Below are 24,488 nucleotides of genomic sequence, written 5' to 3'. Positions count from 1 at the left end.
CACCTTGAGCTCTGACTTCTGGCCTCCAGAACTGTCAGAAAATAAATTTGTTGTTTAAGCCACCCAGTCTATGGTACTTTATCATGGCAGCCCCTAGCACAGTAATACACTGGACTTTTACCAAAAAAAGTTTGCAGACCCTCATTGTTGGCAAGTATCAGTGGAATGAAATAAAAAGACTAGAGACAGACTCACATACACATGGTAGGCAAAATAATGGCTCCAGAAAGATGTCCATATCCTAATCCTAGAATCTCTGAATATGTTACGTGACAAAGGAGAATGAAGTTTGCTAACCCTGCATTATCCAAATGTGCCCAGTGTAATCCATACATTCTTTTTTTTTTTTTAAGATTTTATTTATTTATTTGAGAGAGAGAGAATGAGAGAGAGCACATGAGAGGGGGGAGGGTCAGAGGGAGAAGCAGACTCCCTGCCGAGCAGGGAGTCCGATGCGGGACTCGATCCAGGGACTCCAGGATCATGACCTGAGCCGAAGGCAGTCGCTTAACCAACTGAGCCACCCAGGCGCGCTAATCCATACATTCTTAAAAGTGGAAGAGGGAGACAGTGGAGGCCAGAATGATGTGAACAGTACTCAACTCTGTTGCTGGTTTTGAATGCGGAGGAAATGGGCCATGATCCAAGAAATGCACGTGGCCTCTAAAATCTGGAAAAGGCAAGGGAAAGGATCCTTTCCCAAGAGCCTCCAGAAATGAATGGATCCCTGCCAACACTTTGATTTAGCCTAGTAAGACTTGTGTGGAACTTTTGACCTACAGGACTTTAAGATACATTTATATTGTTTTAAGCCACCAAGTTTGTTAACTTGTTGCAGAAGCATAGAAAATTAATAGAATATGAGAAACTAGTATATGATTGAAATTATTTAACAAATCAGTGGGCAAAGGATGCTAACTACATTTCAGTGTAAAACTTTTAGAGTCTTTCCACATTTAGTATTTATCTAGGATTTATTTCACTTTATGATGTCCTTGATAGAGCAGTAAAAGTGTTTATTAAATCAACTCGAGGGCGCCTGGGTGGCTCAGTTGGTTAAGCGACTGCCTTCGGCTCAGGTCATGATCCTGGAGTCCCTGGATCGAGTCCTGCATCGGGCTCCCTGCTCGGCAGGGAGCCTGCTTCTGCCTCTGACCCTCCCCCCTCTCAGGTGCTCTCTCTCTCTCATTCTCTCTGTCTCAAAAAAAAAAAAAAATCAACTTGAGTACATATCTTTTTAATACCTGTTCAACAAATATTCTGTGCTGCATACTGAAGTTCCATAGTTATCATTAAAAAGCACTTGTGAGATTGATTTGGGAGCGTAACCTTGCTAAAAAAGGACTGAAGACAAGGCACTCTTAGGGATTTTCTCAAAAATTTTCTCAAAAATCAACCAAGTGAGCTTGTAACTTCAAGGGAAACAAATGACAGTATTTATTAATTGCCAACATAAAATTCGAGTTTTCTAGGTGTGGAGGAGCCTAAGGCAGGGCTTTAAATCATGGCCCTGCGATGAAAACCTGAATTGAGTTCAAAAGCCCACCGGACTGAAGCATTCAGGCATGCCCCAAAATCAGAGTTTTCAAATGAATAGTACAACTTTGGAAAACTTGTATCTGCCACTGTGAATTTCACAGCTTCCCAATACTTAAGATCAATGATAATATTAAATACAATTTTTCATATTGTAAAGTGAAATGTGTCAACATTTGGAAGATCTGCATAAGTCAGTGAACCAATGTTTACACATGATTAATTCATGATGTTACAGAAGCATGCAGAATAAGACTATCCATTCAAAGTGCAAGATAGACAAATAGATTTTAATGTAATAGAGTAGAAGTTCACCTATCCGGTTTCAGATTGTACACTACGACTAGAGTATCCCTTATTTAGCCTGTGCTATCCAAGGATATACACAATTATCTGATAAGCATATTAAAATACCCGGCTCTTTTCCAGCTACACACCTGTGTGAGACTGGATTTTCTCTAAATACTTCCACAGAAACATCTGCAGCAGGTTGAATGCAGAGGCAAACAAGAGAATCCAGCTGTTTTCTATTAAGTCAGACATTTAAAAGGTTTTTCGCCTGAGAAGAGTGTCAAACAATGCCACTGCTCACTACTTAATTTTTAATTAATATTCATTAAAGTGTCATTTATGTTAACACGTTAGTATGAATTTCTGAGTTTTTATAGTGTGAATCTGGACATTCCCCATTTCGCAAAAGCAGAGGACTTAGAACCACTCCCGCCTGTGTGCTGTCGCTGTCCACGACTGCAATTCTCTGCGGTACTGAAAGCCCCCGGCGCGGGCGCCCACGGTCCGGACGCAGAGAACCCGAGCTTCTCCCCGCAGCACGCCCCCCGCCGGTGGCCCTCGGAGGGCGCCCGCCCCGCCCCGCCCCGCCCCGCGCCGCCCCGCCCCGCCCCGCGCCGCCCCGCCCCGCGCCGGAGGGACTCCTGCAGGGGCTTCTGGGAGTTGTAGTTCGCCCCGCCCTGGGGTCGCGTCGACGCGTTTCCTGTGCGTCCCTAACGGCCGCCATTGGCTGGGCCCGGCCGAGAGAATCCTGCTTCCAGGTGTGTGTCCGTTTCGCGTCGCGGTGGCCCGAGCTGACGGGGGCCGACCACGTCTTCCTCGAGAGCCGTGGCCGAAGCGCCCGCAGCGGAGGAAGGCCAGAGCCGATGTGACTGCAGATCCGGGAGCTAGAGGCAGCCAGTCTCCCCCGAGTCCCCCGGCTGCCGGCTGCGGGGTTAGCGGAGCCCGACGCGCCCAGTCCCTTCAGCTTCAGGGCGGCAGGACGGCAGAGGCTGTTGTGACCTCGCTCCCCCCTGCCCAGACTCGCAAGAGCGTTCTGACCCGACCGCGCGTGTACTGGGAAGGAGGAGCGTGGGAGACGGGGAGCCCCGGGGCTCCGCGAGGGGAGGAGTCTCCGCAGCTGCCGGGGCCCCGGACCCTCCCTCCGTGGGGGGCGGGGGGCTCGCCCCTGGTGAGGGTGGGAGCGGCGGGGAGAGCGCTTCCTGCACGTTTGTTTCCTCTCCGGCAGCCCTCGCGTCCGGCCTCCACCCGCGGGACGCCCAGAACCAGCCGTGGGGATGGCCACCAGGGTCCGGACAGCGGCCATCTGGGTGAGTTGCGGTTTTCCTCTCCGTTCTGAAGAGCTGTCCCTGAGCCCCGAGGTGGACACGTTCCATCTTCTGCAGGGTGGGAGTTTGTCGTGAGCTCCCGCTCCCCACTCGTCCTCCAAGACCCTGGGACTCCTTAGAGGGTGCTAGACCGTCCGGAAACCCTTCTTGTCATCAGACTTTTGATTTACAACTTCCAGTCTCTTTTCTGCCAATTTTGTACCCTGAGCTTTGAGTTCAACAAGGGGTTACCATCTCTCGCCGTCTGTTTCTAAGCTCTTTGGACCTCATTTGGGAAATTAGGTCCTCGTTTATTTCCTTACTCAACAGCTTTTACTGTCTTGTGTTTGCTGGACTCTGGGGCAGGTGCTAAGAGTGCAAAGATGAGTTGTTCCTGTCCTGTTTTGTGAGAGCAGAGGTCTGGTCGGGCCGGTGAACAAGAAAACCTATCGGGACAGTGATAACTCAATAGGTACTCAGAGCAGGCTGCAGAAGTACATGGGGACACAGAGCACAGGGTCAGTTTGGGAGGTAAGGGTCCTCCAAGAAATGTTTGCATGATTAAAAAGACATTCTTAACTGAGGTTTGTAAGGTGAATGTGAATAAGGGGCTGAAGGTCAGCCTGGGAAAAGGAAGCAACATGCAAATCTGAGAGGCTTGAAATGACCTAGTCTGTTGGGGAGCTTTGATCACTTTAGGGTTGCTGAAATGTAATTTGAAGGTTTGTAGGTGGTGGTGGAATGTATATTAAGAAATGAGGCCAGAGCCACAGGCAGACCAGATCATAGAGGGGTTTGAGGATTACCTTAAAAACTTGGATTTTATCCTCTAGGGAAGAGAGATTTATTTAAGTGATTTCCCAAAGGACTTTTGGTTGGCATAGTCTGCAGTAGGCAAGAGAAGACAAGGGTTTAAATTAGTAGTTTTGAGAAAAGAGAGATGGTAAAGAGGCAGAAGCAAGTCACTGGGATGAAAGGTACAGCATAGGGCGCCTGGGTGGCTCGGTTGGTTAAGCGACTGCCTTCAGCTCAGGTCATGATCCTGGAGTCCCTGGATCGAGTCCCGCATTGGGCTCCCTGCTCGGCAGGGAGTCTGCTTCTCCCTCTGACCCTCCCCCCTCTCATGTGTTCTCTCTCATTCTCTCTGTCTCAAATAAATAAATAAAATCTTTAAAAAAAAAAAAAAAGAAAGGTACAGCATAGGGAATTTTTTTTTTTTTTTAAGATTTTATATATTTATTTGACAGAGAGAGACACAGCGAGAGAGGGAACACAAGCAGGGGGAGAGGGAGAGGGAGAAGCAGGCTTCCCGTGGAGCAGGGAGCCCGATGCAGGACTCTATCCCAGGACCCTGGGATCATGACCCAAGCCGAAGGCAGATGCTTAACCGACTGAGCCACCCAGGCGCCGCTGGCATAGGGAATGCTCTTAATGGTATTGTAATAATGTTGTATGGTGACAGATGGTAGCTAGGCTTGTGGTGAGCATAACATAATAGGCCACTATGTTGTACTCCTGAAACTAATGGAACATTGTATATCAACTGTACCTTAATAAGATAAATAAGTAAATAAATAAGTTAGTTAAATATGTAGAAAATATTAATTAAAAAGGGGGAGCTCCTGGGTGGCTTAGTCGTTAAGCATCTGCCTTCAGCTCAGGTCATGATCCCAGGGTCCTGGGATCGAGCCCCACATCGGGCTCCCTGCTGGGCGGGGAGCCTGCTTCTCCCTCTCCCACTCCCCCTCTGCTTGTGTTCCCTCTCTTGCTCTCTGTCAAATAAATAAATAAAATCTTAAAAATAAAAATTAAAAAGGGTGGGGGGGAGCAGAAGCAACTGGATTTGGTAACTAGTTGGGCATTGGTTGTGAGGGAAACAGAAGAGCCAGGGATGACTGCTGGAATTCTGCTCTGTGGGCCTAGGTTGGGAGTGGTAGTATTCCCTGAGTCAGGGAAGACTATCAGAGTTGTTTCTGGGGGGAGGGTGGAGATTTCTGTTTTATATGGATTGGAGCCACTGCTTGTTGGTGGGCAGATTAGTAAGCATGTGTCTCAAGAGAAAGATCTGGACAGGTTGCACTGATGAGGTATGGCCAAATTAGCTCAAGGAGAGTGTGTAGAATGAGAAGAGGACTGAGGATAGTGCTCAGGGAATTGACAAGGGAAGGCAGCAGAAGAGGGGCTGGAGACTGAGAGCCCAGTAGAGATGAGAGAAGAGAAGAGACTTGTGTTCCAGAGTTCAAGAAAAAGAAACCTCAAAACCGGTTGCCATGTGAGATATCCCACAGAGGTCAAGTAACATTAGATCATAAAAGTTTAAATTGGATTTAGTGATGACGGTAGTGGTGGGTGTTGCTGGTAATATTTCCAGAACAGAGTGTGAGTGTGTATGTGTGTTAGGCAGGAAAAGAAGATGGAGTGGAGTGATGGGAACAGCAGTTGGTTGCAGAAATGGAATGAGGCAGTAGGACAGTGATGGAGAATTAGGGAAGTTGTTCTGTTGCAATCTGAAGAGTTTGAGGAGAATCCAGTAAGGTACTTTGGTACAAAATCACTCTAAAAATCAGTAGGTTTCCTACTTATAAATAGTTATCTGCTTAGGAAATTCAGTGAAAGAAATTATTCTATTTACAATGGCAATAAGATAGATAAAATTGCTATCAACCTAAAAAAATGCAGAGGACTTATATAAAGGACTTATATAAAGAAAGCTTTCGGGGCGCCTGGGTGGCTCAGTCGTTAAGCGTCTGCCCTCGGCTCAGGTCCTGGGATCGAGCCCCACATCGGGCTCTCTGCTCAGCGGGGAGCCTGCTTCTCCCTCTCCCACTCCTCCTGCTTGTGTTCCCTCTCTCGCTGTGTGTCTCTCTCTGTCAAATAAATAAATAAAATCTTAAAAAAAAAAAGAAAGAAAGCTTTCCAGGGGCGCCGGGGTGGCTCAGTTGGTTAAGCGTCTGCCTTCGGCTCAGGTCATGATCTTGGGGTCCTGAGATGGAGCTCCACGTTGGGCTCCCTGCTCAGCAGCACATGTGCTTCTCCTTCTCCCTCTGTGATGTCTCTCACTCTCAAATAGATATATAAAAATCTTTAAAAAAAGAATAAAGAAAGTTTTCCAGCATCAGGAGTGCTAGTTGACATTTACATAGTATTTACTATGTTCTAGCCATGGGTGGTTGTGAGGGAGAACCAAAGTTCTAGCCACTTTACAAACCTTAATCCTCATAGCAGCCTCATGAGGAAGGCACTAATGTTAGCCCCTTTTGAAAGAAGAGGAAAGTGTGACAAAGAGAGGGTATGGTGTTCTACCAAAATCACATGGCACATAAATAGCAGAAGACAGAATTCAAACCCATGCAAGTCAGGCTCCTGGCTCTGAGTTCTTAACATGACCGTGTTCACCCTCTCAAGATAAAGAACATCCTAATAGACAGAAACCATACACTTTGGCTTTTGAAATGTTTGTTCATTTTTTCACTCTCCAGATATTTATTGAGCACTTACCATGTACCAGGTGCCCTTCCAGGTCCTGGGCATGTACTGTTGAAAAAGGCTGACAGAATCCATGCTCTTGGAAAGTTTGCATTCTTTTTTTTTTTTTTTTTTTTTTTTAAGATTTTATTTATTTGCGAGAGAGAGAGAATGAGAGACAGAGAGCATGAGAGGGAGGAGAGTCAGAGGGAGAAGCAGACTCCCCGCTGAGCAGGGAGCCTGATGCGGGACTTGATCCCAGGACTCCAGGATCATGACCTGAGCCGAAGGCAGCCGCTTAACCGACTGAGCCACCCAGGCGCCCGGAAAGTTTGCATTCTGATGGAGGGAAGCAGATGACAAAGAATGATGAAGAAACTACTCAGATAAAAAGAAAATGTCAGAGTTGAGTTACATTTAGAATTAAAACTGGTATGTCAAAGGTTGGGTGATTAGAGAAGGCCCACTAAGGAGGTGACGTTAAGGCAAGGTCTGACTTACAAGAGCAGGTCAGCCTTAGGCAGAGCAGGTGGCAGAATAGCAGGGTGGGAGCAGCCATTGCCAAGGTCCTGAGGTAGAAGAGGATTGGTGCTTTTGAGACAGTGGAAGGAAGGGCTATGTGGCTGGGGTTGTGGGGGAGCAGGAGGGGAACAGACACAAGGTGGCCAGAGGCCAGATCAGGCTGGGAAGCTGTAAAGAAAGGGGGCAGCGTGACGTACATAGGTTTTCCAAAGACCCTTCCAGCTGCTGAGTAAAGAATGGGTTGTCGATGGACAGGAGTAGACACAGGGAGTGGTAGAAAAGGGCTGGTCAGTTAGGTTACTGCAGTGGTGCAGATGAGAGGTAGTGGAGGTTTTTTCTAGGGCTGTAGAAATGGAGAAACTGGACAGACCGGGGGCTGTTTGAAAGTAGAGTCCTCTTTTCTGAGAACCGCTGATGCTTTTCATTTAGCCAGTTGGCGTTTTTCAGAGTGACTTACGTTCTTTAAGTAGTCCTGTATTTGTTATCATGCCAAACAAATGTTAATAATCAGTGTTTACTACGTGTGAGGTTTTGTGCTAAGTCTTGTATAGATATTAGTTAATGCCTTTAGTTAGGAGCCAGGTTATGCCACTGGTTAGTGTAGAGTCAGGATTGGAACCCAGGTGGTGTGGCCCTACTCCCATTTCCCTGGTCCGTGTACTCTCCTGCCTCAGGATGTAGGTTGGGAATTTTCAGGGCTCAGATTCCAGCATCCTGGGCCCTAATCGTGGTTATTGTTGACCTGTGAGGGGTTACTTTTCAGCTCTTTGGACCCAGGATATGACAGAAGCAGGACCAGTTAAGTATGTTGCGGTGCCATGGGTAGAGTGAGTAGGTAGATGTGGCCCAGTCTCTGGAGTATGATAGAGCAGCTGGGCTTCTGTGTAAATGTAGGTGACCCCATTCAGGGACGGGCTGAAAGCTGAAAGGATATAATATACAGTGTACACTAGAGGGGCCCCTGTCCCCTGACATATATGCTGGACCTGTATTCTGGGTGTCTCCTTACGGGTTCAAGGTGATACGTAGTAACTAAAAGATTGTTGGATGAGTATGAATTCGGAGCAAAAGGAGGTGAGCATCAGAAGGGACATTTCACTGAGGCCTTGTTTGTTTCCTCTGAGGATGCTGAGCACTTATTGGCGGTTTTGTTTTTTCACTTGCTTTTGTTTTTGGCTACTTTCTGCCATTGACACTCCTCCCCCACCCCCCTTATATATGTTATTATAAACTCACTTCCTATGAATCTCCATTCCTAAGGTCTTGGAAAGACTTTCTGTCTCCGGGACGCCTGGGTGGCTCAGTCGTTAAGCGTCTGCCTTCGGCTCCGGTCATGATCCCAGGTCCTGGGATCGAGTCCCACATCGGGCTCCCTGCTCAGCGGGAAGCCTGCTTCTCCCTCTGCCACTCCCCCTGCTTGTGTTCCCTCTCTCATTGTGTCTCTCTCTGTCAAATAAATAAATAAAATCTTTAAAAAAAAAAAAAAAAGACTTTCTGTCTCTTCTCCTCCAATAGGAGTTGACTTATTTGTATCAGCGACCTTTGTCTCCATTGTTCTCCAGTACATGGGCAGGGCCTCTGCTCCCATGGACCACTGTCAAACACCATCACCATCAAGACCTGCTAATACTCATAGTTTGTAGTGCAGGGAGTTGGGGATTTAAAACTGAAGTGAGCTGGAGCATGGGGGAGGGAAGGGAATTCTGCTTTAGAAAGAGGCCTTTCTGAGAAAGCCTGGCTGGTGTCCTGAGCACACCATATTGTATGTCTGAAGCTTTCCCCAAACTGATCCTCTTGGGGAATTAAAGGTTAAAATGTGGCAGTGTTCATTCATTATTACTTGTTCAAAACTAACATCCCTCATTAAACCCTTGTTTATATATTCCAGGTACTGATCTGGCACTGAGGATACACAGGTCTAGAGACAGCCCTGGCCCCAGCCTCTCGCGTCTTCCCAGAGGTTCAGAGAAGGGAATAGAGTGATAATGCAGGCAGCCACGGGATTGGAGCTGAGGCAGAAGGAAGCCCAGGGAATGGTGTTTAACAGCGTGTGTTCCCAAAGGATCCATAGAATTAGCTGTGTGAGGGGAAGGGACAGTAAGGCTCCAGCCAGAGGGGGCTGCCAGCAGTAGGGAGAAAGGCAGTAGCAAGGATGGTCCTGGAACCCAGGGAGAGGGAGGACCCCAGTGGCCCTGCCCTTAATTGTCAGCAGCTTGGAGAGGAGAGAGGATGTCACTTGGTGGCTAGTTTGCATTTCAGGTACCCCTCCGTGGCTGACTTTGAGCAGGCTACTCATCCTCTCCAGATAAGTTTAAAATTACATTTTCCTGATGATTGTGGAGTCACCTTTAATTTCCAGGGATTCTTTTTTGCCTTAAAGTCTATTTTATGTTCATATAGCTATTGGAGCTTCCTTTTGGTTAATTGCTTATTTTATCTTTGTCCTTAGCTTTTGTATCTTTTTCTGTCTTTATATTTTAGATGTGTCTTTTTTAAACAGTCTTAAGTTTGTTTTTAATCAGTCTGTCAGTCCTTTTATTTTAAATGGAACACTTTGTTTATGATTGATGTAATTACTGATATGTCTGTGTTTAAATCTGCCATCTTATTGTGTGCTTTCTATTTGCTGTACTTGGTCTGGATTTTGTTTGTTTTTGTTTTTTCTTCTCTCTTGCCTTGGTATTCTTTTTTCTCTCTACAGAGGTTTGGGAATTATACACACTGTTCATTGCTTTAACATTTAAAAAAAAAATTTTTTTTTTTTTTAAGATTTTATTTATTTATTTGACAGAGACAGACACAGCGAGAGCAGGAACGTAAGCAGGGGGAGTCGGAGAGGGAGAAGCAGGCTTCCCACGGAGCAGGGAGCCCGATGCGGGGCTCGATCCCAGGACTCTGAGATCATGACCCGAGCGGAAGGCAGATGCTCAACGACTGAGCCACCCAGGTGCCCCAACATTTTTAAAAATTTAACGGTTGCTTTCTGGATAACTTCCTATAATTGTCTTTTTTTTTTTTTTAAGATTTTATTTATTTATTAGAGAGAGAGAGAGAATGAGAGACAGAGAGCATGAGAGGGAGGAGGGTCAGAGGGAGAAGCAGACTCCCTGCCGAGCAGGGAGCCCGATGCGGGACTCGATCCCGGGACTCCAGGATCATGACCTGAGCCGAAGGCAGTCGCTTAACCAACTGAGCCACCCAGGTGCCCTATAATTGTCTTTTAATTAACTAATTCTTTCTAACCTGCTATTAAAAACATTTTGGGGGCACCTGGGTGGCTCAGTCGTTAAGCGTCTGCCTTCGGCTCAGGTCATGATCCCAGGATCCTGGGATCGAGCCCCGCATCGGGCTCCCCTGCTCGGCGGGGCGTCTGCTTCTCCCTCTGACCCTCCCCCCTCTCATGCTCTCTCTACCTCATTCTCTCTCTCAAATAAATAAATAAAATCCTTAAAAATAAATAAATAAATAAATTAGGAAGAGTTGGGGCGCCTGGGTAGCTCAGTCGTTAAGCGTCTGCCTTCGGCTCAGGTCGATCCCAGGGTCCTGGGATCGAGCCCCGCATCGGGCTCCCTGCTTGGCAGGAAGCCTGCTTCTCCCTCTCCCACTCCCCCTGCTTGAGTTCCCTCTCTTGCTGTGTCTCTCTCTGTCAAATAAATAAATAAAATCTTTAAACAAAAAAAACCAAAAAAACATTTTGGTTAAAATTTTTTCCTTTTTTTTTTTTTTTTTTTAGATTTATTAGAGAGAGAGGGAGTGCGTGTGCACGCAACGGGGGAGGGGCAGAGGGGGAGAGAGAATCTCCAGCAGACTCCCCGCTGAGTGTGGAGCCCTGTGCATGGCTCAGGCTCATGATCCTGAGATCATGACCTGAGCTGAAATCAAGGGACGCTTAACCCGACTGAGCCACCCAGGTGCCCCATCCGTTTCATCCATTCCAATTCTTTTCCTTTTTCAGATATGCTTGCTAAGTCATTTGTCTAATTCCTGGCCAAATTATAAAGTTTGCCTTTATCTCCTTGAATATAGTAAGATGTGTGTTTCATAATCAGTGGCCATTGATCCCAGTGTCTGTTGTCTTTGAGGGTTTCTTTCTGTTGTATGTTGACTTTCATTAGTTTTGTTTATGTTATCTTGTTTTTTGAAAGTTTTGTTATCTTGTACACTGGTCACTGTACTTGGAAATTCTTTGAAGCGGGGTGCCTGAGTGGCTCAGTCGGTTAAGCGACTGACTCTTGATTTTGGGTCAGGTCATGATCTCAGGGTCTTGAGATTGAGCCCCTCATGGGACTCTGCGCTGGGCAGAGTCTGGAGTCTGCTTGAGATTCTCTCTCTCCCTCTCCCTCTGCCCCTCCACCTGCTCATGTATGCACACATGCTGTCTCTTTCTCTTAAAAAAAAAAAAAGAAACAAATTCTTTGAAGGAAAAAGTTAAGGCATAGGATGAAGGTACCTTACTCCAGATGTGCATATAGTTTTTCTTTTTTCCCATCTGCTTTTGAGTACTGCAAAGGACAGATTTATGCTCATTTTAGGGGTTGGATGTGAGCCCCAGGCTGCAGGACTACAAGAGGCTGGCTTACAGTTTCTTCACTCTTGTCCTGAATTTATATAGGAATGGCAGGGTATGTGCTTAATTCTTTCCCATTAAGTGCCAGGGTTCACTAAGGAGTTGATGCCATAGTTACCTCCATTGGTGACAACAATGAGTTTTTTGTTTGATTTTTTCTTTTTGTTAATTTGAGTATGATTAAGAAATTCATAAGTCTTAATGTGTTCAGTTAGTTTGAATCAATTGCAGCCGTTATTCTTTCAGAGGGTTACATTATCCCAGCTTTGGCCAGAGGGAGCCTCTTTAGCTTGGTCCTGAGTTCTTTTGAAATGATTCTGTTAGTCTTAGCTGGCTTCCTAGCTTCCTTGCTTTTGGGCCCAACAAGATATTCTAGGTTCATTTGAGTATTTCCTGTCCCAAATCTGGAATCAACCTTTCCTCCTGGAAACCTGATACCTTTTAGTAGGTTAATGTGCCCAAAGACCACAATTGAGACCGGAATGTCATTGCTTCCAGGGTGTTTCACTACGCAGACCTAGGAATCTTTGGAAAGGAAAAAAAGTATGGTTCATATTGGTATTTCCAGTTCAAATTACAGAGTTTTCACTTTTCTAAAATTACTAATTACTCACTTTTTGGTGGAAGTAACCCAAGTGTTCACTGAAAGATGAATGGATAAACAAAACGTGTGTGTGTCTATGTGCGCTGATACAGATATGCACAAAATATGATTCAACCTTAAAAAGAAATTCTGACAGATGCCGCAGCATGGATGAACCTTGAGGACATTATCTTTAGTACAGTGAGCTAGTCACGAAAGGACGGATATATGATTCTACTGATACGAGTTTCTCAGAGCTGTCAAATTCATAGATAGAAAGTAGAGTGATGTCAGAGACGGGGAAGGGAGGGGAGAATGGGGGGTTGATGCTCAGAGGATGCAGTTTTAGTTTTATCTAAAAACAGAAGAAAGGCTTCTGGAGATAGAAGGTGGTTATGATGATGTAACACTGTGAATGTACTTAATTCCACAGAACTGTACATTTAAAAATGCTTAAGATAAGTTTTATGTTACGTGTATTTTACCAAAATTAAAAATTTTTTGAAAAGATGAACTTGGACTCTTACCTTACAAGGTACAAAAAAATGAACTCAAAATGGAACACAGACTTAAATGTAAGAGCTAAAGCTATAACACTTCTGGAAGAAAACACATAGGAAAATATTCGTGACCTTGGGTTAGGCCAAAGTTCTTAGATATACCTCCAATACCACGGTGTCCAAAAAAAGAGAAAGTTTGTATGTAGGTTCTGCTTTTGAAGTTATAAATTGGACTATTACATCAAAATAAAAACTTTTGCACTTCAAAGTCATTTCATTCAGAAAATGAAAAGACAAGTCACAGACTCTGAGATAATATTTGTAAATCACATATCTAATACAGGAATATATTCAGAATATATAAAGAACACTTATAACTCAGTATGAAGACAACCCAGTTTAAAAATGGGCGAAGGACTGGAACAGACACTTCACCAAAGAAGATCTATAGATGGCAAAGAAGCACATGAAAAGATGCTTACCATCCTTAGTCACTAGGGAAATACGTATTTCATCGTAACGAGGTACTACTCTATACCCACTGGAATGGCTTTAAGCAGAAAGACAGTGGAAGTAGAGAAATTCGGGTCTTTATAGACTGCTGGTGGGAATATAAAGTGGTACAGTCACTTTGAAAAGATTTTGCAATTTCTTTAAAAAGTGATACATAAATCTACTGCACAGTGCAGCCGTTTGACCTCTAGGAATTTATCCAACGTGAAGGAAAAGATGTTTACATAAAGACTTGTATGTGAATGTGCAGGATTGTTCTTAGTAGCTCAAAATTGGAAGTACTGATTAACTGATGAATGTATAGCCAAATGGAATGTTCAGCAATAAAGGGGACACTATTGGCCCATGTTATAACAAGAATAAACCTCAAAGGCATTCTACTAAGTGAAACAAGCCAGACACAATGTAGGGTATGATTCCATTTATAGGAACCATCCAGGAAAGGCAGTTCTGTACACACAGAAGCAGGACAGTGGTTACCTGGGAGTTGGAGATGGCCTCAAAGGAGCACGCAGAGTATCTGAAGCAACATAAATGTAAACCTGGACAAAGATGATTCCCGCAAAGCCATCAATTTAATAAAAGTCATTCAAGTTAAATACTCTTTTTTTTTTTTTAAAGACTTTATTTATTTGGCAGAGAGAGAGAGAGACAGCGAGAGCAGGAACACAAGCAGGGGGAGTGGGAGACGGAGAAGCAGGTTTCCTGTGGAGCAGGGAGCCTGATGCGGGGCTCGATCCCAGGACCCTGGGATCATGACCTGAGCAGAAGGCAGACGCTTAACGACTGAGCCACCCAGGCACCCTAAATACTCTCTTTTTTAAAAAGTTTCATTGCGGCATAATTTATGTACTGTGAAATTCACTCTTAAAATGTACAATTCAGGGGCGCCTGGGTGGCTCAGATGGTTAAGCATCTGCCTTCGGTTCAGGTCATGATCCCAGGGTCCTGGGATCGAGCCCCACGTTGGGCCCTGGCTCAGCGGGGAGCCTGCTTCTCCCTCTGCCTCTCTCCCTGCTCATGCTCTCTCTCTCTCCGTATCTCTCTGTCTCAAATGAATAAATAAAATCTTTAAAAAAAATGTACAATTCAGTCATCTTTAGTATTTAGAGTTGTACACATTTCACTGCTAATTCTAGAACATTATCATCACTCCAATAAGAAATACTGTCCCCATCTGCAGTCCCTCCCTATTCCCTCTTTCCTCTTTTCCTTGGCAACCATTAATCTACTTTGTGTTTTTATGAATTTACCAATTTCATAGAGTTATACCGTATGTGGCCTTTTATATCTGGCTTCTTTTGGCATGATGTTTTTAAGGGTTACTTTGTGTTAGTTTTCTCTTAATCAGTAGTGATGCTAACGACTAGGAAGGCCTGGGGCACTTACCTGGGCCCATGTGGTGAGTAGCCAGACATTTCCCTGACTGGAGTCAAAGTGGTGGCTGGACTGGCGTTTGCGGTTCTTCCTGTGGTTGCAAGATACACCAGCAACAATACACTTCGGCAGCAACCATCAGGGAACGTTGGAAAAACAAGGATTATAACTCACAAGTCCTGGAGGCTTGTGGTATGCCACACAGCAAGGTCATGGGGAGGGAGAGTGTGCACTCAGGCCTGGGGTTCTGCCTTTATTGGGGTTGAGGGTGGAGTGCCTTGTGTTTTGCAGGTTCACTCTTTATTGGTGAATTTAAAATATAAGGGTGGGGGCGCCTGGGTGGCTCAGTTGGTTAAGCGACTGCCTTCGGCTCAGGTCATGATCCTGGAGTCCCTGGATCGAGTCCCGCATCGGGCTCCCTGCTCGGCAGGGGGTCTGCTTCTCCCTCTGACCCTCCCCCCTCTCATGTGCTCTCTCTCATTCTCTCTCTCTCAAATAAATAAATAAAATCTTTAAAAATATATATATATAAGGGTGGGAATTAGAGCACAGAAAGGCAAAACCAGGGTCACTCAAGGAGCAGTTATCTAGGTCATCTAGTGCTTTCCAAAAGGGGGACTTTATTGGGAGGGGCAACCTGGTTCTTTGCCTGTTTGTGTAGCTGGCAATGTGTTGGTCCAAGATGAATGTCTTCAAAATGGATGCCTTGACAATGAAAAGCTTGCTGTCAGGCACTTAAATTACAGTCAAAAAAGCTAATTGTTGGGCACTTATACTACAAAAGTTTATCCATGTGGTAGCATTTATCAGTAGTTAATTCCTTTGTATGGCTGAATAACCTTTTACGGATAGACCACATTTTGTTTATCCATTCATCCATTGATGGACATTTGGGTTGTTTCCAGTAAATGCTGTTACGAACATTTGTGTACAAGTGTTTAACTTACTGTTGCAACTTTTTTGTCATGTGCTAGATACCTTGTTTTTCTTTTATGAAGTTTTTCATTTTAATTCCAGTGTAGTTAACATGCAATGTTGTATTAGTTTCGGGCATGTAGTATAGTGATTCAACACTCCCACACATCACTCCGTGCTCCTCACGGTAAGTGTACGCTTAGTCCCCTGGACCTGGTTCACTTCTCCCCTCTGCTCACCATGTGTTCTCTATAGTTAAGAGTCTCTTTCTTGGCCTATCTCTTTTTTTTCTTCCTTTGTTTGTTTTGTTTCTTAAATTCCACATATGAGAGAAATCATATGGTATTTGTCTTTCTCTGACTGGCTTATTTCACTTAGTGTAATACTCTCGAGTTCTACCCATGTCATTGCAAATGGCAAGATTTCATTCTTTTTAATGGCTGATCAATATTCCTGTGTGTGTGTGTGTGTGTATACACACCACATTTTCTTTATCCATTCATCCATTGATGGACACTGGGGCTGTTTCCATACTTTGACTATTGTGGATAATGCTGCTATAAACTTAGGGGTGCATGTATCCTTTCAAATTAATGTTTTTGTATTCTTTGGGTAGATACCTAGTAGTGTAATTACCGCATCATAGGGTAATTCTATTTTTCATTTTTGAGGAACCTCCATACTATTTTCCAGAGTGGATGCAGCAGTTTGTATTCCCACCAACAGTGCATGAGGGTTCCCCTTTCTCCACATCCTCCAAGCACCTTTTGTTTCTTGTGTTGATTTTAGCCATTGTGACAGGTGTGAGGTGGTACCTCATTGTAGTTTTGATTTTCATTTCCCTGCTGATGAGCACTATTGAACATGTTTTCATGTGTCTGTTGGCCATCCACATGTCTTCTTTGGAAAAATGTCTGTTCATGTCTTCTGCCCATTTTTTAATTGAATTATTTGTTTTTTGGGTGTTGTTGTATCAGTTCTTTTGGGTACTAACTCTTTACTGGATATATCATTTGCAAATATCTTGTCCCGTTCCATAGGTTGTCTTTTATTTTGGTGATTGTTTCCTTTGCTGTGCAGAAGCTTTTTATTTTGATGAAGTCCCAGTAGTTTATTTTTGCTTTTGTTTTCCTTGCTTTGAGAGACATATTAGAAAAATGTTGCTATGGCAGATGTTAGAGAAATTACTGCCTGTGTTCTCTTCTAGAATTTTTATGATTTCAGGTCTCACATTTAGGTCTTTCATCCATTTTGAGTTTATTTTTGTGTATGGTGTAAGAAAGTGGTCCAGTTTCATTCTTTTGCATGTTGCTGTCCAGTTTTCCCAACAGCATTTGTTGAAGAGAGTGTCTTTTTCCCATTGCATATTCTTGCCTCTTTTGTCAAAGATTAATTGACCATATAATCTTGTTTTTTGGGGATGGCTTTCTGACTTTTCTGTTGATGTATATGTCTGTTTTGGGGCCAGTACCACACCATTTTGATTACTACAGCTTTGTAGTATAACTTGAAATCTGGAATTGTGATACTTCCTGCTTTGCTTTTCTTTTTCAAGACTGTTTGGCTATTTGGAGTCTTTTGTAGTTCCATAGAAATTATAGGTCTGTGAAAAATGCTGTTGGTATGTTGATTGGGATTGCATTAAATCTGTAGATTGTTTTGGGTAGTATGGACATTTTAACACCATTTGTTCTTCCAATCCATGAGAATGGAATACTTTTTCATTTGTGTCATCTTCAATTTCTTTCATCAGTGTTTTATAGCTTACAGAGTACAAGTCTTTCACCTTCTTTGTTAAGTTTATTCCTAGGTATTACTATTTTTGGTACAATTGTAAATGGGATTGTTTTCTTAATATCTCTTTCTGCTGCTTTATTATTAGTGTGTAGAAATGCAACGGATTTCTGTACATTGATTTTGTATCCTGCAACCTTAACTGAATTCATTTATCAGTTCTAGTAGTTTTTTTTTTTTTTTTAAAGAATTTATTTATTTATTTATTTGACAGAGAGAGATACAGCGAGAGAGTGAACACAAGCAGGGGGAGTGGGAGAGGGAGAAGCAGGCTTCCCGTTGAGCAGGGAGCCCGATGCAGGGCTCGATCCCAGGACCCTGGGATTGTGGACCTGAGCTGAAGGCAGATGCTTAACGACTGAGCCACCCAAGCACCCCAGTTCTAGTAGTTTTTTGGTGGAGTCTTTAGGATTTTCTATATATTGTATCATGTCATCTGCAAATAGTGAAAGTTTTACATTTTTCTTACCAATCTGGATGCCTTTTATTCCTTTTTCTTGCCTGATTGCTGTGGGTAGGACTTTGAGTACTTTGTTGAATAAAAGTGGTGAGGGTGGACATCCTTGTCTTGTTGCTGATCTTAGGGGGAAAGCTTTCAGTTTTTCACCATTGAGTATGATATTAGCTTTGGGTTTTTCATATATGGCTTTATTATGTTGAGGTATGTTCCCTCTAAACCTACTTCGTGGATGGTTTTTTATTATGAATGTATGTTATACTCTGTGAAATGCTTTTTCTGAATCTATGGAAATATCATATGGTTTTTATTCTTTCTGTTGTTGATGTGATCTGTCATGTTGATTGATGATTGCTTTGTGAATATTGAACCACCCTTGCAACCCAAGAATAAATCCCACTTGATCATAGTGAATGATTTTTTTAACATGTTGTTGGATTTGATTTGCTGGTATTTTATTGAGGATTTTTACATCTGTGTTCATCAGAAATACTGACCTGTAGTTCTTGTTTTTTGTAGTGTCTTTATTTGGTTTTGGCATCAGGGTAATGCAGACCTCATAGAATGAATTTGGAAGTTTTCCTTCTTCGATTTTTTGGAATAGTTTGAGAAGAATAGATATTAACTCTTCTTTAAATGTTTGGTAGAACTTACCTATGAAGCTGTCTGGTCCTGGACTTCTGTTTGTTGGGAGTTTTTTGATTACTCATTCAATGTCATCACTGGTAATCAATCTGTTCAAATTCTCTAATTTCTTCCTGATTCAGTTTTAGGAGGTTATAGGTCTCTAGGATTTTATCCATTTCTTCTAGGTTGTCCAGTTTGTTGGCATATAATGTTTCTTAATATTCTCTTATAATCCTTTGTATTTCTGTGGTATTAGTTATTCTCCTTTCTTTTCTAATTTTATTTGAGTCTTCTCTCTCTGTGTGTCTCTTGATGAGTCTAGCTAAAAGCTTATCAATTTTGTTGATCTTTTCAAAGAACCAGCTCCTGGTTTCATTGATCTCTTCTATTGTTTGTTTGTTTTAGTTTCTGTTTCATTTATTTCAGCTATAATCTTTATTATTTCCTTCCTTCTACTGGTTTTGGGTTTTGTTTGTTCTTTTTCTAGTTCCTTTAGATTTATGATTGGTTGTTTGAGATTTTTCTTGTTTCTTGAAGTGGGCCTGTATTGTTTTGAACTTCCCTCTTAAAACATCCCAGAGATTTTGGACTGTTGTGTTTTCATTTTCATTTTTCTCCATGTATTTTCTTGATTTTCTCTTTGGTTTCTTGGATGACATATGCATTGTTTGGTAGTATGTTATTTAACCTCCATATGTTTGTGTGTTTTCCAGATTTTTTTTCTTGTGGTTGATTTTTTAGTTTCATAGCATTGTGGTCAGAAAAGATGCATGGCATGACTTCAGTCCTTTCGAATTTGTTGAGATTTGTTTTATGGCCTAATATGTGATCTGTTCTGGACAATGTTCCATGTATATTCGAAAAGAATGTATATTCTGCTGTTTTATGATAGAATGTTATGAATATATCTGTTAAATCCAGATATCTTGGTTCTTAATAATAGTAATATAACTGTCATATCCTACAGTGTACATAAAATGGTTTTAAAATTATAATTTGTTTTCACTTACAAGGATACCGAATGAAGTTCAGTATGTCTTTGTACCTCATTTTATCTAAAGATCAGTTAGAAAAATTATTCTCTTGTAGTTTTGTTTCCAATTTGATAAACATATATATTTGCTGACACTTATTTGCAACCTTAGGGATTGCCTTCCCTCTTTTTGATTATGTAAGATATTTATACATGATTCAAAAATAGAAACTGACTTGCTTCCATCCCTTCTGCCCTGTCCTTTCCCTCCTGCAGAAGTCACCATTTTTACTGTTCCTAGTTCATCTTCTCAGTGATTCTTTTGGAGATGGAAACAAACTCATACCTAAGTGCTAAGCCTTGTCAGGAAGCCGTTTTTTCTGCCTCTAGCCCTGTGCTTCCTAGAGTTCAACATGCCTTGTCTTCTAATGTATTTCTCTCACATTTACATATTTTGTTGTTAATTTCTGGAATAAGAGCTGAATGCTTCCCTCTTACTGTCTAGTAGCCTTTCTCCCTTCTCTGTCCTTTCCCTCTAGGTGTCTGGATCTCTCCTCTATTCTTCCCTCCTCCCCTCTTTCCTCCTTTCCCCTCCCCTCCCCTCCCCTCCTCTGTCTCTCTCTCTCTCTCATTCCTCTCACTACCTTCATCTTCTGTGTTGAGCAATTTGGGCACTATCTTTAGCACTTTTCCCTCAGAGAAAAGATCTGTGTGTCTGGAAAGGACTGTTTTCCAGTTACTTTTCAAATTCCCATGTTCTTAGGTAGCCACAGTGCTGTCAGGTCACTTAGTGACTTTGGGACTGTTCTCCCATTGGGGGCACACATTATTGGTGACTTTGGGGATCTGCAGTGTGTGGCCTGTCAGAATCTTCCCTTATTGCTCACTCTTCTCTCCTGGGATCTGTCCTCTGCTCTTGGGTCACCTCTGCATATATCTCGATGTTTGTAAAGAGACCCTGGCACCTAGACTGTGTTGGTTTGGTGTTGATGTCTATGGGCTGTTTCTTGTACCATTGTGATTGTTCTCATTTGCATTCATTGGGAGTTCTTGGAAGGTTAAAAAACTGCACTGCTACCTGATGCCACCCTACTCCCAGTGTTCACCACAGCAAAAAGTAAGACTCTGTGAGAGAGAGTAAGTGAATTGTTGATAGACATCTAAATAGTGAGGGAAGAAATTCTAACTCATTCTGGCTCATTTGAAATCTACGGCTTGTATACGCCCAGCCTAAGAGTTGTTGCTCTCTAGCATCTGGCATTGTGTTATTTAAATGACTGCCTGAAGTTGTTCAACTCTTAGGGTGGCTGCTGCAACTTCAGGGCTCCTGGGTGCCTGTGCAGAGTGTGGGGAGGGGACTGTCATCATTGTGCTGGGTTCTGCCCCACAGCGACACTGAACACAGCGTGCAGAACATCCAGCCTGGTCTCCCGTGAGTGTGTTCACCAGCAGAAGAGATGAGGTTGGGGCCTAGCGGAATGCTGGTCATTAAAGCGAATTTGCTCTTGTGTCCACAGGTTCCACCTCTCCAGGAACAAGAGAATTCATGCAACAGAGCCAGAGAGCTGCAAGGTCAGGAATCCATCCTGGGTCAAGGGACTCCTGACCACAGACTTCTCCCTGGAGGACCCTGGCAAAGACACAAGAATCACAGGACAGAGCAGGTTCTAGAGTGGCTGTTTATTTCTCAGGAGCAGCCAAAAACCACCCAGTCTCGGGTGAGTTGTTTGCTTATTTATTCCTGCTTCTTTTCTTCAGTACTTCTCTCTCTCTCTCTCTTTTTTTTTTTTTTTTTTGGTGGGGAGAGGGATGGAGATCCTTAGGGTTAAGTTAATCACTTTTCAGTTCATAGTCTGTTTATCATCAGTGGTTTGTGTAAGGTCCCTAACTATTACATATTTTTTGATTTCCCCATACTCAATTTCAGTCTCCTTCCCCACCCCCCCAAAATTACTTTGTTCTTTATGGATTTCTTTTGTTTATATGTGTTCACAAAATATGTATTGTTATTGCTGTGTATGTATTTTTAATTTATGTTAATGGTGTGGCACATGTATCTTTTTTTTTAAGATTTTATATATTTATTTGTCAGAGATAGAGAGAGCACGAGCAGGGGGAGCAGCAGAGGGAGAAGCAGACTCCCTGCTGAGCAGGGACCCTAATGCAGGGCTTGATCCCAGGACTGACCTGAGCCAAAGGCAGACACTTAACTAACTGAGCCACCCAGGTGTGGCACATGTATCTTGCTATATTGTTTATATTTTTCTTTCTTTTTTTTTTATTTTTTATTTTTTAAAGATTTTATTTATTTATTTGACAGAGAGAGACACAGTGAGAGAGGGAACACAAGCAGGGGGAATAGAAGAGGGAGAAGCAGGTTTCCTGCAGAGCAGGGAGCCTGATGCGGGGCTCGATCCCAGGACCCTGGGATCATGACCTGAGCCGAAGGCAGACGCTTAACGACTGAGCCACCCAGGCGCCCCTGTTTATATTTTTCAGTAAGCACTTTGTTTCATTAAACACTGGTGCTCTTATATTTACCAGCTCATGCTAGGAGAGCAGTGTTTGAAGGTTTCACTTACTTCACATTCTTGGCCAACAATTTCTATTGTTAGTCTTTTGAATTTGAGCCACTCTGGTGGTGGTGTCTCTTCATGGGTTTAATTTGCATTTCCTGCTGGCTAAAGAGAATGAGTACCTTTTGTCATGTTTATTTGACATTTTGTTACCTTTGGTTTTTCTGTCTTTTTTCTTACTGGTTTAAATGAATTTTTTTATGTTCTGGAAGCTTGTTAGAAATGCAGAATATCATGTCCCACCTCAATCCTGTTATAATTGACTCTTCATTTTAACAAGATTCAGTGATTCATGCACGTGAAAGTTTAAAACTATCTTGATACCAAATCCATATTCAAATTTTACCTGGGATGCTTCTTCTGCCTCCAATATTGTGTTATAAAAATTTTCAAACAGAGGGCAAAGTTGAAAGGATTTTAGCAAACCTCTGTGTACCCATCACCCAGAATTTACCATTAACATTTTACTGTACTTGCTTTATCACATTATCTGTCCGTGTCTCTCTCTCTATGCATCCATTAAACCCGTCTTATTTTTGGTGCATTTCTTAATATATTTCAGATATCATCATGCCTCCTCTAAATATTTCCTTCCCTTTTCATTCTGTTAATGCTGTCTTTTGATGAACAGATAATTGATTTTAACTTATTCTGATTCGTAAATTTTATTGCTTGTGCTTTTTTGTGTCCAATTTAAGTACTTTTTTCTTATCTGAAGCTCATGAAGACATTTTTCTTTGTTATTATTTTACCTTTCACATTTAGATTTATAATATATCTAGAATGAATTTTTATGTTTGGTGTGGGTGGGAGTCAAAGATTTATTTTTTTCACAGAGCTATCCAATTCCCAGTCCCAGTGAAGTGATTGATTCCAACCCCTGACTCTGCAGTGCCACCTTTGTCATGTGTCAGGTGTCCATAAGTATGGTTTGGTTTCCTAACTCTTCATTCTGTCCCATTGGTGTCATGAGCACACTATGAAGGTGCACACGGGTTGTGTCACCTTTATTCAGTTATAAAACAAGGCTAACATAATTGTGTAGCAGGTTCAGGATTTCAAACTCAATGACATCGCATTTAACAGAGCAAAGCATAGTACAGAGTCACACAACAAACAAGATACAGCAAGGGTGAGAAGTGAACGAACCAAACGCAAAGCGTGTGTGTGAGTGCACAGTTGAGATGAGGACCCGGTCCATCCAGGTCCCTCTTGCCACGTGCTCCTGACTGTGTTCAAGCTGTGGAGAGTCTGTTCTGCTCAGAGGTCAGTTGGGCAGAGCCTGCGGCAGCAGCAGTTCCCTTTCTGATACGCTCAGACACAAGTGGGACACTGCTGCAAAATCTTCCCTTGTTGAAGGAGTTCAGTCGGGGCGCCTGGGGGGCTCAGCGGGTTAAGTGTCCGACTCTTGGGTTTGGCTCAGGTCAGGATCTCAGGGTCGTGGGATCGAGCGCTGCATCAGGCTCCATATTCAGTGGGGAGTCTGCTTAAGATTCTCTCTCCCTCCCTCCGTCTCCCCCTACCCCACCCCGTGTTCTCGCTCGCTCTCTCTCAATATATGAACCTTTAAAGGAGTTTAATCAGTCTTGGACCTCTGCTGGCCTCTTCTTCTGCTGGTTTTCAGTTCTGGTTGCTGGTTTCCATGATACCTGGTCTTAACAGCAACACCCTTGGCTGCTTGCATTACCATTTGATACGAGTGAGTCCATCTTGCTCTCTATACTTGGTCCACTTTTCTGTTCTTGGGCCAGTATCACACTCTATTTATAGTAAGTCTTGATATTCAGATGCTTCCAGTTTTTGGTGATTACAAATGCTGTCAACATTCATCTATGGGTTTTTGTGTAGACATGAATTTTCCCATCAGTTGGATAAATATCTAGGAGCATGATTGCTAGATTGTATGGTAACAATGTCTTTATCTTTGTAAAAAACTGTCTTCCAAATTGGCTGTGCAATTTTGCACTCTTACCAGCAGTGAATGAGAGTTCCTGTTGCTCCTCGTCCTGGCCATTGCTTGGTATTGTCAGGTTTGTAAAAATTTTGCCATACTAATACATGTGAAGTGGTATTTCATTGTTGTTGTTTTTTTTTTAAGATTTTATTTATTCATTTGCAAGAGAGACAGAGAGAGAACAAGCAGGGGGAGAGGCAGAGGGAGAGGGAGAAGCAGACTCCCTGCTGAGCAAGGAGCCCGATGCGGGACTCGATCCCAGGACCCTGGGATCATGACCTGAGCCGAAGGCAGACGCTTAACCATCTGAGCCACCCAGGCGCCCTCATTGTGGTTTTATTTTATTTATTTATTTATTTATTATTTATTTATTTTTTTAAAAGATTTTATTTATTTTTTAGAGAGCGAGCGAGCGAGAAACAGCATGAGAGGGGAGGGGGTCAGAGGGAGAAGCAGGCTCCCCACTGAGCGGGGAGCCCGATGTGGAACTCGATCCCAGGACCCTGGGATCATGACCTGAGCCGAAGGCAGACG

General features: G+C 43.1%; 1 protein-coding gene across 2 annotated transcripts in view; it reads left to right on the top strand.

The window, feature by feature from the left end:
• Positions 1 to 2,505: 2,505 nt before the first annotated feature.
• Positions 2,506 to 24,488, top strand: part of LOC118018337 (zinc finger protein 268-like) — a 41,289-nt gene continuing 19,306 nt past the window's right edge. The window contains exons 1-3 of one of the 2 annotated variants that reach the window (XM_035016728.1): positions 2,506 to 2,585; positions 3,053 to 3,134; positions 20,942 to 21,142. In XM_035016728.1, the coding sequence (XP_034872619.1) occupies positions 3,102 to 3,134; positions 20,942 to 21,142 (234 nt within the window). In that variant the 5' untranslated portion in view covers positions 2,506 to 2,585; positions 3,053 to 3,101. Of the gene's footprint in view, positions 2,759 to 3,052; positions 3,135 to 20,941; positions 21,143 to 24,488 lie in introns of both variants that reach the window. The other variant, XM_035016729.1, reaches the window with a different exon arrangement.

This window comes from Mirounga leonina, unplaced genomic scaffold (assembly GCF_011800145.1).
Source record: "Mirounga leonina isolate KUSES-001 unplaced genomic scaffold, KU_Mleo_1.0 Mir_171, whole genome shotgun sequence".
Classification (NCBI taxonomy): Eukaryota; Metazoa; Chordata; class Mammalia; order Carnivora; family Phocidae; genus Mirounga; species Mirounga leonina.
Note: the sequence above shows the minus strand (reverse complement) of the source record. Positions and strands in the feature narration are given on the sequence as shown.